The sequence below is a fragment of the Callithrix jacchus genome, chromosome 10, assembly GCF_049354715.1.
Source record: "Callithrix jacchus isolate 240 chromosome 10, calJac240_pri, whole genome shotgun sequence".
Taxonomy (NCBI): Eukaryota; Metazoa; Chordata; class Mammalia; order Primates; family Cebidae; genus Callithrix; species Callithrix jacchus.
This window is the reverse complement of record NC_133511.1, coordinates 14,858,880-14,872,109: the sequence shown is the minus strand read 5'-3', so window position 1 is coordinate 14,872,109 and position 13,230 is coordinate 14,858,880. Positions and strand designations below refer to the sequence as shown.

Here is a 13,230-nt window from a genome sequence, read left to right as displayed (position 1 = left end):
TATGTGATCCAAGATCATCATAAATTGATAATGAACTGTGTTTGTCAGTATTGGCAGCGGATTTCAATTTACAGTAAGATGCGAAATAAAACATACATACATCAGTATGTAACATCTAAATACATTTGTATTTAAGAGATATCAGAACATCAACAGCTAACAATCAGGCTTTATTGATTTCTTTCTTCTTTTTGCATGCTGTTATGAATGAGTGATTTTAAGCATTCACCTTCATGTTTCATGTCCTTTGAACAGTGGAGACTGAGGAATCTTTCTGCCTCGATTGTGTATTAATAACAAAATTACATAACTGAAGAAATGTACTTATGGATTAATACATTCACACTATCAAAAACATAGATAGCAAGAGATTTGGCTCATGTTTTTAAAGAAATTCATCCTCAGTTCTTAAGTGTTTTGTTTATGTCCCTCGAGGAATGAAAAGAAAAACGATTTGTTTTTACTTGTAAGGCCTTACTCAGTTGCCCAATTCCGCAGAAGAACTGGACAGTGAGGACCTCTCAGGTAAGGGCTAGTCATTAGGTAAGGCACTGCAATGTCCAACCTGTGGGTGCTCTATCCACGGCTACAAAATGGCCGTTTGGTTTGCTGAGCAATCAGTAAGTGTGGGTTTTGGGACTAACAAAAAACAAATTTTTGGCAATACTGTCTTCCTCCCCGGTCAACTACCCACCTCTTTTCTCTGTGGTAGTGATATTTATATTTCAGATTGGGGGCGATTCAATTAATGCAGGAAAGGTCAAGTTACCTTTGGGATTGTACTAAAGCCACTCTGTTCAGTGGCTTCAAATACTGTTTAGGTCCTAGATGTATAATGTGTCTGGAGAAATTCTGTTGCATTGCAAAGCAATTTAAGGATGTTGGATTATGTGACAAGATCTTTTTTAAAGGAACAAATGACTCGTATTGACTGCCTCCTTCTGTGGAGGAGACTAGAAAAGCCATGTTGTAGTTATCTTAGAAGTCAGGGGTGGGAAAGGGCAGGGAGGAGGGGGAGCTACTGTTTTGTCACACACCATGATGTAAACTAATTATCCACCTCAGACCTCCTTCACAGCACACTGAGCTCTTGCAAAAGTAGGTTTCATGCTTGATTCCAGGATTTAGGTGTTACTAATCCAGAATAAGAAGCATATCCTACAAGGGAGGGAGGGAGGAGATTTAAGGTGGTCAGAGCTAAACAATTATATGAGCATCCATGATGTTATGGGACTTCACTGCCAACCAGCTCTAGCTTAAACCTTTCCATCCATCACTTAATAAGTCAGTAAGCAAGGCCCTTTCCTTTTATTGCAGTGGAGAAATTAAGTCATAGGACTGTAGTCACTTACTGACGCCTATTGGAAAGAAAGATTCCCAAGGAGCTTTTACTGAAGCTCCCTTTAATAGTTGGCTGTTGAGGTACAGTCCTTAACTGTAAGTCTTACCCGTTGAGAGAATAAGATCGTACTAGCCAATTTTTCAAAATGCAGTAGATTTATTGCCAACTATGTGCTTCTGACAAACCTCAGGGATATCTTCACTTTGCTGTTATGTAGCATGTGGTTTGAGTTTAGCTGTTGGATTTATTTTTCTACAGACTGGAAGCTCCAGGAGGCCATGCTGGTCTTGATCACTGCTGTACACCTGTCATGTACTAAGCACCCAACTGACACTTACTGTATGAATGAATGAATTTCCAAATCCCAATGCATTTAGATAAATAAATAGAAATAGTGGGCCCATCAAGAGAGTTTCTTTTTTGTCTCTTCTTTGTGGCATAGAGAAGTTCCAAAAACATTTGCCTAGTTTTCTTTTAAAATAAGGGTGCAAAAGTCCTTCTCCCTGCTTAAAACGGGACACTGGAAGTAAGCAATTTCTGCTTGTATTTCTGGTGTTAGACAGTCTCAGTTCTGACCATAAAGAAAACAACTCTCTTTGACACAGTAGCCCTGGCAGTTGGATTTTCTCAAAGATTCAAAGAAAGCTGGTGGGTGTGTTGGCCCTGATTCCTCTTGGCACAGTAGCCAGACAAGGATCACTCAGATATGCAAAAGTCATTTCTCTCCTCTTTAGGAAAATGTGACTGAATCAGCCATCCACCCCTTCCACCAGCGTCATCAGTTAGGAATACTCTGGGCCTCAGCACTGCGCCGTGTCAGATGGGTCCCTGCCGCAGTCCTATCAATCACCCGAGTCAGAAGCAATAAACCAACAACTGTTTGTGTTCATAATAATTCAGTTCAATTAATAATTATGTTGTCCCCCTCCCCCATTCCCTTCAGGAACACTGCAGTCATATATTGCTCAGGAGCCATAAGTCATGTAGAACACTGATGAACTATCAGGCCGAGCTGGGCTGCCTTTGCATCTGGTTTGATGAACTAATCAAAAACTGATTAGCACCTTTGTTCAGAGGGGATGCTGATTAATCAATTACTATTGATTGTGAGCGTGGCTTCCCTCAGCAGCAAAGAGACATCTGAAGGGAGAAAAAACAACCAATAAAAACTGAGCAGCTGTCATAGCGTTTAAATTTATTAAAACAAAATACATTATTTTTATGAAGCTGTCTTGAAATGGGTCACTGAAGGGGAGCATATTGATTGAGAAAGGATGAACTTCTCAAATTTCTGTAGCCTAGAGACTGAATTCAATTATAATACAAGACAAACAGGTTAACACCCGTCTTAAACAGTCCATCAATAAATTAGAGTAGGTGTTGCGCATTTAATGCTAAACTGTGGTAATGAATAATATCATCCATTCCCTGCTGCATCAGAGTAGAAATTTCATCCTTTCCATGTTATGGATGAACTTTATGTACTCAATTTCCTTCCAAATAATGATGGTCTATCCTCTACCTGCCCCCTTTGTCCCCACCTCTCCCACACACCAGTGCTACCTTAGTTAATGACAATTTCATAAGCAACATATGGTGCTCCATTCCCACCCAGCAAAGCAAGTTGCCCGGCTGATCCTCCTCTTTAATCTGCATAAAGAAATTATGCTCATGTGTAGTTCAGTGATTTAATTATTGGCAGGCCTGGGGAGCTTATCCAGTTCTACTTTGAACCCTTTCATTTACTTTTGGGTGTTAACTTTATTGATGATGGATCCATAAGAGTTTCGAATTGTTTTATCAATTACATCTGCTGTTTCCTGGTGACAGCTGGTGGTTATTGCCACCCATGTGGAATAGAATAGCTTTAAGCATATTTATCCTTCTATTTTATTTTTAAACTTTTTCAAAATGTCTCCAACTGCCTCTCTCCCTTCAGCAGAAGAAGGGCCTTGGGGAACTGTTTAGTGGAGTGAGGTGGTAAATATACAGTGTGCCAGAAAATGGCCCTCCAGCACAGTTCAAGAAATCCATCAGTCTTCTGCTTTGGAAGCAAAGGCACCGACAAGAAATTCCAGAGCTGTCATGATTCCTCAAAACATGCTTTTAGCTTTTTCCCTACAAACAAGAAAGTGATCTGGAAAACTCCTACAACATCTCCCTCATAATCCATTTTAAAAAAAAGCATGGGTGGTGAGCAAATTCTAAATGGCTCTGCTAACCCTCACCTAGGTGATAGGAGGAATCTAGGTGAACCAACTGTAGTCAACCTAAATGGATTATACAAGAGACATGGTTTCAAAATATAGCCTACATTTATCTGGGCACAGTGGCTCACACCTGTAATTCCAGCACTTTGGGGGGCTGAGGTAGGTGGATCACCTGAGGTCAGGAGTTCGAGACCAGCCTGGCCAACATGGCGAAACCCCGTCTCTACTAAAAACACAAAAATTAGCCCGGCGTGGTGGCGCATGCTTGTAGTCCCAGCTACTGGTGGTGGTGGTTGGGGAGAGTGTTGACTCAAGAGAATTGCTTGAACTCCAAGGTGGAGGTTGCAGTGAGCCAAGATGGCGCCACTGCACTCCAGCCTGGGCAACGGAAAAAGACAACGTCTCAAAAAAAAGCCTATATGTAGTTAATAGGAGCACTTAAAGGTCTTTTGATGTAGATTTTCAGTCCTGGAGTTGTGGGATATATGGCCTTCAGGTTACTGGGAGTGTCTTAAAGTCCTGGCTAAACTTGTTTGAAATGTGTATGAGAAACTTTCAGTAGCTGTACCATTTAAGGGGAACTCTTTCGTAACTGACCCCCACATAAAGTGTGGTCCAGATTTGACAAGCAGACTATTTTATTCACTTGGTAGAGTAGTAACAATAATGGTATTAAAACACCAAAAACCAGATGGGCTGTATAGATATATTTACGTTACGGCCCATAAATCTAAAGTGTGGCATGGTTTGACTTGTATCTGCATCATACTTTGTAACTTAGAAAGCTCTTTTGCACATACTACTTCATTTGATCTTTATTCATTCAACAAAATTACTTGAGCCCTTGTGCTGGGCTCTGGGCTGGGCACCAGGGATGCAGCAGTGAACAAGACCAACAGGAGCTGCCGTGGCCTTCAGGAGCCAGGGCCCCTGCTCTCCTACAGCGACACACTGGTGAGGGAGACACACTCAAAACACAAGTTAATCTTGGACAGTGAGAAATGCTGTGAAATAATAAAACTGGATAAAGTGAAAGTGAGGGGCTGGGGCTGGGAGAAGCTGGCTGGTGTAGAAAAGCTCACCGGGGAAGGCTGTTGGGACAGGAAGACCCAGATAGATGAGAATGAGCCAGCTATAGAAGATTTTCATGAAAATCTCAAGATTGTTAAGGAAGGGCTGTTGGTCTCCATTTATAACTAAGGAAACTGGCCAGATGCCGTGGTTCACACCTGTAATCCCAGCAGTTTGGGAGGCCGAGGCAGGTGGATCGCCTGAGGTCAGGAGTTCGAGACCAGCCTGACCAACATGGAGAAACCCCATCTCTAATTAAAAAAATATATATATACAAAATCAGCCAGGTGTGGTGGTACATGCCTGTAATCCCAGCTACTCAGGAGGCTGAGGCAGAATTGCTTGAACCCAGGAGGTGGAGGTTGTGGTGAGTCAAGATTACACCATTTGCACACCAGCCTGGGCAATAAGAGTGAGACTCTATCTCAAAAAAAAAAAAAAAAAAAAAAAATGAGGAAATTGGGCCCAAAAGGTTAAATGGTTTACTTAGGAGACAGTGAGAAGTGAAGCATGGGTCTTCCTGGCTCTAGAGGAAATAGAGAACTTTGATTTGCAGGGGCCACCATTCCCCCTATGAAATCCACAGCTTCCTGTGTGCTGGGGTCTTTGGTAATCCTCTTGACCCTTTTCAATTCAGTGTGCACAGTTCAGGGAATGAGGGCAAAGTCAGGCTATCTGCAGCCCATCAGGCATAGAGCAATGTGATGACTGACCTGGGAAGAATTTTTTCTCAGCGTCAAATCAAGCTCTTTCTCCTCAAAGAAGACCTAACGTCTGCTCTGGTACTTCAGTGCTATCGTCCCACTGATTACCCCAATTATGGGATCAGTTTCCCCCTGAGTTGACCCTGCATGCCATGGGAAAGTGATGGCTGGAAAAGGTTAAACCACGTAAATTCCCTTTTAAAATTCTGTTTCCTACAAGGCAGTAGACTGAAGAAATCACATTGTGTCCACACCAGCTCACTTGCGACTTCCCCACAATGTGTTTGAACTGCCTCCTGCTGCTGATCTTTCTCATAATCCAACGTGCTCCTGTTTCCACTATGGGAAGGGAGGAGACAATCAAACAGGAACTTTTCTTCCAAATTAAAAAGTTGGCAGGCCACAGTGCAAAGTGTGAATTCTAGTTCTACAGGTTGGACAGTGCTTTGGGGTGACTTCACCATATTCATTAATCCATCTTCCTCACGCCCCCAAATGCCTGAGGTCCACTGAAGCATCTTTCTCCAGAAAGAGATTCTAGTGGGAAATGTATGTTTGGAAATACTTGACAACTGTCCTCTTTATTAGGTGTGTATTCCTTTAAGGAAAACTCTGGTGTCATCTTCAGTGCCTTCCTGTTGCTTAAAGTGGAAAAGACGATCACATTTCTAAATCTGTACTTTCATGAGATGAGCAGAGTGGACTCAAGCACAACTGTTAGTGTCTCTGGCGATGCTAAATTCCTTGGGAGGATTTGCATCCTGTTGGATCAAGTTATTTCCACTCATGGTTAAATTACCTAAATCAGGGAATTTGAGAGGGGAAAAATCAACAAGAAAAAAAAAAAAAAAACACTGTTTTCATACTTAGCTGGCAATAGTATTTAATATCCTGATACTCAAATGGTACACCTGAATCACGACTCGAGTCAGACGGCCTTCAGCTGCCAGCCCCACAGCCTTGACCTTCACAGAGGACAGCTAAGCCGTTAGTTACACTGTTTGTCAATTCTGTACAAATGAAAGAACTCGGTGACTTCAAATCAGTAAATGTTTATTGGGCATCTTACCATGTGTGAACAATGCTAAGTATGCAGTACCACATTTACCCCTAACGAACTGGTAATTATTTGCCTTGGGTCAGTGATAAGAACTGGAAAAACCCTTCTTAGATTGTAATACAGGAGATTTAAATTTGGCAAACACCGAGTCCCTATGATATGCCAAGCCCTGATAGGCACTTACCATTTTCAGGCAAACAGTGACCTCTCAGAATGACCCTGTGAAGTCCATAATTGTATTCAATGGCTCAGAGTGCCTAATTGACTTGCCTGAAGTCACAGAGAAAACTAACGAAGCTCAAGTTTTATCCCAGAAATGACAGCAAGTCCAGTGCTCTTTCCAGGGGGCCATGCAGGAGAGCTCCTAGCTCATCTCCTGTTCATGCCTGTTTCTGGAAAGCAGTGTAGCCAGTGATAGTCTAAGAGAGCGCTCAGTCCTGATCATTAAGTAGTAACAAGGTACAGCCAAAATCTGTGTGCAGGACTTTCTAATTTAAATGAACACATACTGAGCTCCGGGTGGCACAATGAGGATGATCACTGCAGTTTTCCTTTAAGTAGCTTAACATAGCTCCTTTGAAACGTTAGCATAGATGCAGTTACATTGCTAGAATTGAATGCAGCTGACGTGTAGTATTAGATGCCTGGGATGCTATATGGGAGTCTTCATGGTTTTTCTGCTTTACGTTTATTCATTCTTGTCCACTTTCTAAGAAGACAGAAAAGAAAGGTTATGCTGCATAAAGGGTAGTGTGCTCCAATATATATTAACATCTTAATGGGAAAGCGGTGCATGTACTGTATACATTTACTACTCTCTGACAAGAGGGAATTAAATGTCAGAAGGATTTGTAGCATCTATAATTGAATTGGTGCTGAGAAAAGCAAATCTTAAAGAAGAATAACATATTAGGATTAGCAAATAATGTGGCATTTTGTCAGCGCATGCCATTCAGTTTGTTCCCCTTCAGTAATAAAGTTGTGCTTTTTAAAATGCACACTTATTTTTGTTGCCATGGATGGGAGCTACCACAGATGAGAATGGGTAGCTACATTTTCAGACGGTGCCAGGTTTTCTTGAGTGTGATTTTTTTTTTTAGGTCAAATCATGGCTTTGCTTCAGATTTGGGAAATCCACTACCAGGCTTTTTCTTTCTTCCTAGCAAGAAGTAACAAATGACATCACAGTCACTAAGCTTTCTCTGATACAGACTAATCCCTACAACCCTAGGAAGCTGGAGGCAGCATTTCCATCACAAACACCGATTCTGAGACTTTTTAATTAAACTGACTTATCCAGCAAGATCTCAGCCCAGGAAAGAAACTAAAACTGAGCCAAGTGACGAAACTGTTGCAGAAAGTCAGCAACAGTAAAGTCAGCAACAGTTCTTTCCCTCCCATCATCCACAGACGGGGGAAGCGCAGAATGCTGAGCCTCTGAACCGTCCCTCGTTAGAAATAGGAGGACTAATACCATTAGAACCTCCCCAGGGCTCAAACGTTAAAGATGAGAGCTACAGTGGTTTATGACCTATGAAAAGAGTTAAAGGTGTGCGTTTAAGCACCACATTGCTAAATGTGTCTTCCAGCCTGAGCCAGGGATGTTTGAGATGAGTGACCCAGCGCAGTGTGACTGCCATGCCTCATGCTGCATACTTTATTGTGTATCACTGTGTCACCCTTCACTCCTCAGAGGTAGAAAACTTGGTGTCCTTTTGGCAAAAAGACTGACCTTGGAATATGTGTAACCGAGGGCTTCAGGGTGGGCAGGCAGCAGTTGCAGTGAAGATTCTGCTCAGTGAGTCCTTCTGCCAAAATCCCTATTTGCCAGGAGCTTGTCTAGGATGTACTAGCCACTCTCCAGTTATCCATGGATCCCTGCTTTGGCAGCAGAGCATTGTAGGCTTATCACAGATCCATGATGATGGCATTTGCATGGCGGTTTATGCTACACATCTCATGCCAAGTGGTAAAGTAGCCATAGAAACCAGGATCTCTTGCAGAGCCCTGTTTAATACGGGCAGCATGGCTGCCAGAGTGCTGCATTTAAGAGGACTCTGGCAAGGAGTTTTGAAGAGTGAAAGCAAGTAGAGAAAGAAAAGTCTCCCAGAAGGAGGGGGAAAGGAGACCGAAGTTCGACTAGCAGTCACCTTTCTTGTCAGGCCCTAGGGAACTACTGCCTTTAGAACATTCCCCTTCATATTGCCCATGAGGAATGGATCGGGCCAGGTCAACTGGCCCAAGGTAAAGAAATCTGAGCAGTTTGGAGCATCACTCTTGGGAGTTGCTTTGAGATTTTCCTGTCCCGCAATTTCTAAGACTAAAGCGAGTCCAGGGTTGTTGAAGCTGTGACCCAAACAGTAGTAGGCAACTTAACATTCCGCAAGCAGCTTGTAAACTCTCACCTGGAGCCAAGTTGTTTCAGCTTTTTGCCAAAAGAAAAGCTCACTCACGAATACTAAACAGCTGATGATTTATCTGTCACACTTGGAGCCATGGAAGTGGCTGCAGGATGGGACAAGACGGGCAGGGAGGGTTGTACGGCAACTGTGAGCTGTCAGGAACACCTCCCAGTCTTTACATGGCGCATCTGCAAGTTAGATCATTCAGTGACTAGGCCTAACTCACTTGAGGGCACATGTGAAATGATTTGGATCAGATTCTTCAGTCGGACAGTGTTACGTCATCATGCTTGGTTCTTTGAGGCTGCAATAACCTTGGTAACCATTCACCAAGCAAAAACGTGGCTTTACTTTTCAAGATGATGGAGCAGAGCTTAGTCCCAGAATAGAAACACTCTTACACCTGTTACTAGTAAGAGGAACACTTGTAGCCTCTTAGGGAACAAGAAAACATGACTTGCTAAACCGAAGAGATGTCCACATGCCTGAGCATCAGGCATGTTTAAAAGTGTTTTCCACTCCCACATTTATTTTTCAATTGACAAGCTGAGGGCAGCTGTAGAATCTGCCTCTGGTTTCCTTGCCCACCTGATTCAAAAAACGAGCCTGAAATCTGAAGAGGATGTTCCCAGGAAAGCCAGCATCTCATGGGACCTGAAGGAAGAGGTCTGTACCCTAAAGGAGCAGGATCTGTGACTGATAGGGAAACCCATAGCCTTTCCACTTAGAAGTAACTTCTCATGGAATTGGTCGGAGTCCTTGCCTTGGGAATGGGAGGAAAGGTCAAGCAACTGACATACTTGGTCGGAGCCATGCTTCTCTTGGTGGTCGGTATTTCCTTACGTTTCTGGTTTTCGTGTGACTCCAGTAGCCGAGTGCCCCTCTGGGCAGCATCTTTGCACGACTGCTTCATGTCACGAGTGAGGCATAGCTCACAGGTGCAAGCAGCTCACCCCGGCCCTGCTGCCTTGAGCCACTCCATAGCATTATGAACACTCACCCACCCTCCCCACACATGGAAGTAACGGACTGAGATGACTCCAGAAACAGCTCTGCTTTTCATAGAGAAGGCTGAGACAGAGGCACTCAGTGAACAGGCACAACTCTATTATAAACACCTCCCACATAAACCCAGGAGGTGGGAGTGGGGGTGGGAAGAGGCGGCGAGGTGCTCCTAACAGACAGTGTTCCTTGTAAATTAAACATCAGTTACCTTCTGTGTCCATCTGCAGTAATCGAAGGCAGGAGAAGTGTCTTGGTGATTAACTGGTGGTAGTAAACTTTCTGATCAAAGTGAGTATCAGAAGATAGCTGGAGAGATTACCCTTATAAATAAGTATCTGTAAAATATGTATGTCCTTGAGGGTGGGGAAGATAACGAGAACCTTAGAACTGAATTTGGGCAAAGTGCAGGGGAAAATAGCAACACTGAGCATATTTAGCTCAAAGTTCATGGAGAGCAAAGGTCAAGTGAATAGTTTTGACTCAAGAAATTAATCCCACAGATAGATGCCTTGTGAGGTCTTTTTGTTTGGGGGAGGGTTTTGTTTGTTTTTCTTTGTCACAGAGCCTCTCTGTCTCTCCCCTCCCCCTCCTCCCGTAGGCTTCCAGAATATTCCTGTGTCTAGGCATGGAGGGGAGGCAGTCTTTTATTAAGAGTGGACAAGAGAGTGCCTTTCCCTAAATGGTTAGAACTGTGCTGGACAGCTTCTCGAAGCTTCTCTCTGTTCTCAATATTCCTAGAATGGGAACCTCTTCACCTCTTGTCTCTTGTGCCTAACTTTTCCATCCTTATCTAGTCTCACTTGTTTTCCTCCCCCAATTTTAAGACACACGGAGTGCGTTGAAAGACACATAAATTTTCATAGATCTGAAGCTCATGGCCATTGGAGATGAGTTAATTCTCATTCCCACAAGATTCCCTATTTTGACAGCCCCCTAAGGAAAACACAACTTGCTGTCTTTTCTGTTACTTTTGTCCCCCATGAGCAATTTTGCTTCTGTGCAGTTGGACTGAACATCTCCAGTGTGTCAAGCACTCTCCTCCAGCAGACACCCCGTGTCCAGCAGCACCCCACGGGGAATGCTCCCCTTCCAACGAGTTCTGTCGTCTCTAAAAAGTTAAAAAAAAAAAAAACTTCCCTTGGCTGAAATGCCTTGTTGAAATGACTTTCAAGACAATGGGGGCTGTAGCATCTGCAGTCGGCAACACTTTTGGCTTAGAAGGGATATTCCTCTCCACCACCTTTCAAGTTGAGCTTATTAGACACATTGCTGGAGGGGCTCGCTGGGCTCGGAGCGGGCTAATTGGCTGCAGTGCACTCTGCCTCCAACCCAGCTCCCTTCTCCAATTAAACTCCCATCATCCTGTTGTCCTGGGCAACCTGCTGCTGCCTCTGATTTGGCATTTCTGTTTGGGTTTGGGTTTGGGTTTGGGTTTTTCTATAGTCCTTTCAAAGATAACTTAATGAAACACTTTAAATACTTCGTTTTAAAATTTAAACTCTTTTAATTAAAGCACTTTTCATGGAACCCTCAGTCACGAGTTATTTCCCCGCATCCTTCAGTACTTAATCTCAGAGCAGAATTGGAAATATCGATAGAAAGTGTAAATCATGCCCTCCTGCTGAAAGTGTTGTATCAGGTTTCGGCTCAAAAGAGCACCATTACCTTTAGCTGTCACGGATCTGTACACTTGATCGATAAACTTCAAATATTATTAGAGGTGGAGGCTTCAGAGATTTGCTCTGTTCTTTGGAGAGAGACAGAGATAAATCTTTCTTAAAAATTGACTTGAATTTGCACTCTCAGTCTTCCTGGTGAAATGCATTTCTCTTAGGCATCCAGCAACTGCAAGGGGGACAGATTTATAGGCCATGTGCTTCTTGTACTGAAAGATTCAAATGGTAAATCCTTCACATATGACTTCACAAATCATGTAAAGTTAAAAGATTTTTACCGTTTCTGTTGCTGCTGTGCTTAAATTGTAAGGTACAGCTAGTAAATCATTTTAATGGAGGTGTCGTACTTGACTCAATAAAAAAAAAGACAATGGTTTAGCTTCCACTCCAAAATGTTAATGTATTAATCAACGGGAGAATAATTGTTTTTTACTACATTATAAATCTCGGATGCCATTAGGATTTCAGCAAGGGGTGATGTCGCCACATTCCTAAATTAAAATTGTTTGCACTGCCATACATTCATTCTGCATCGCCATAGCTCATTCTGGGATCGTTCTGGAGTTGTTCCCCAGCCAAACACGTCGTTCCTCAGTCGGAAGAAGACATCCTGAGGGAGTGATGCTTATAAAGGAAAATTAATTGCATTGCAAGGTGTTAAATAAATAAAATAAAAACCGTCTGTGCCAATGGACAATTATTCCTTGCTCTCTCTTTTGAAATAGGTTTTTAGGTTTTAAATTGAGGCTTACTCCCTCATACATCCTAAATGTAGCCAGCCTGTCATTTGTCTTTAGTCTTATAATCCTTGTTTTATCTCGAGGCAGCCCTGGCTTTTGAGTACCTTGCTTTTCCTATGCATATACCTAATCTATCAGGGAATGAAAGTCACTGGGCGTCTGTAGAAAGATGCTCCATCCTTGCCTTAAGGTGTCATTCAGAGCACCCTCAAATAGTCAGTTCAACCTCCTTAATTAGGCTCTGCAACTGGATACAGAGAGAGTGAACACTCAGACTAGGTCAGGGCCAGATAGACTATTTCTTCCTTCCCTGCCTCCCTAAGCTTGTTCCACATGCATTAACCCTCCTATGCTGCTTATCATGAAATTGCCTTCTGGGGAGAATAGATCAGTTCAGCACTGGACAGGCTAGCCTGTTCCCTCAGTGTAGCTTGATCCATCTCGATTGTTCTCTCTGACTCCTCCATTAAAAAAGAAGGTGACCCTCTGACCCTGGAGACAGTGTCACCGGGGCTTCTGGTGCCTTGTAGTAAGCTCTACATCCCTATTCCTCTTCTGATTTCAACAGATTCCCGAGCAGGTGAAGAAGGCTCGATCAGGGCAGTGGATCATGCCGTGATCGGCGGCGTCGTGGCGGTGGTGGTGTTCGCCATGCTGTGCTTGCTCATCATTCTGGGTCGCTATTTTGCCAGACATAAAGGTAAGCAAGGCTTCAGCAGGCAGGAGCAGCGTGTCCCCCCAGTTTCTGCCTTTGGGGACTTTACAAGGTTGTTCTTGATAGGCAATTCGATGTATGTGGCCACATGGCCTCTCTGATTCCTGAAACTGGAAGAGGAAAAAAAAAAAAAGAAAACAGAAATCTTAGCAGCCGCTGATTAGGACTCTGGGAGTTGATGAGCAGCACTCCTTGATTCGGATTTTCTCTAAATATGAAGCTTTGTAGAGTTGTTATTCTGCCATCCATAATTGGGGATACAGGAAAAATAGAGGCTGGTGTACAAGATGTGGCATGAACCCCCC

The 13,230-nt window shown here is 43.2% G+C and overlaps 1 protein-coding gene across 26 annotated transcripts in view; it reads left to right on the top strand.

Annotated features, from left to right (window-relative positions):
- The window catches only part of CADM1 (cell adhesion molecule 1), a 336,780-nt gene that overhangs the window by 309,931 nt on the left and 13,619 nt on the right, over positions 1–13,230 (top strand). For 14 of the 26 annotated variants that reach the window (XM_035264633.3, XM_002754498.5, XM_035264632.3 and 11 more), the window contains one exon: positions 12,779–12,910. In XM_035264633.3, coding sequence (XP_035120524.1) covers positions 12,779–12,910 — 132 coding nt within the window. Of the gene's footprint in view, positions 1–471; positions 526–1,600; positions 1,754–12,778; positions 12,911–13,230 lie in introns of those variants that run through there. The other 12 variants (XM_035264631.3, XM_002754496.6, XM_035264623.3 and 9 more) reach the window with 2 other exon arrangements.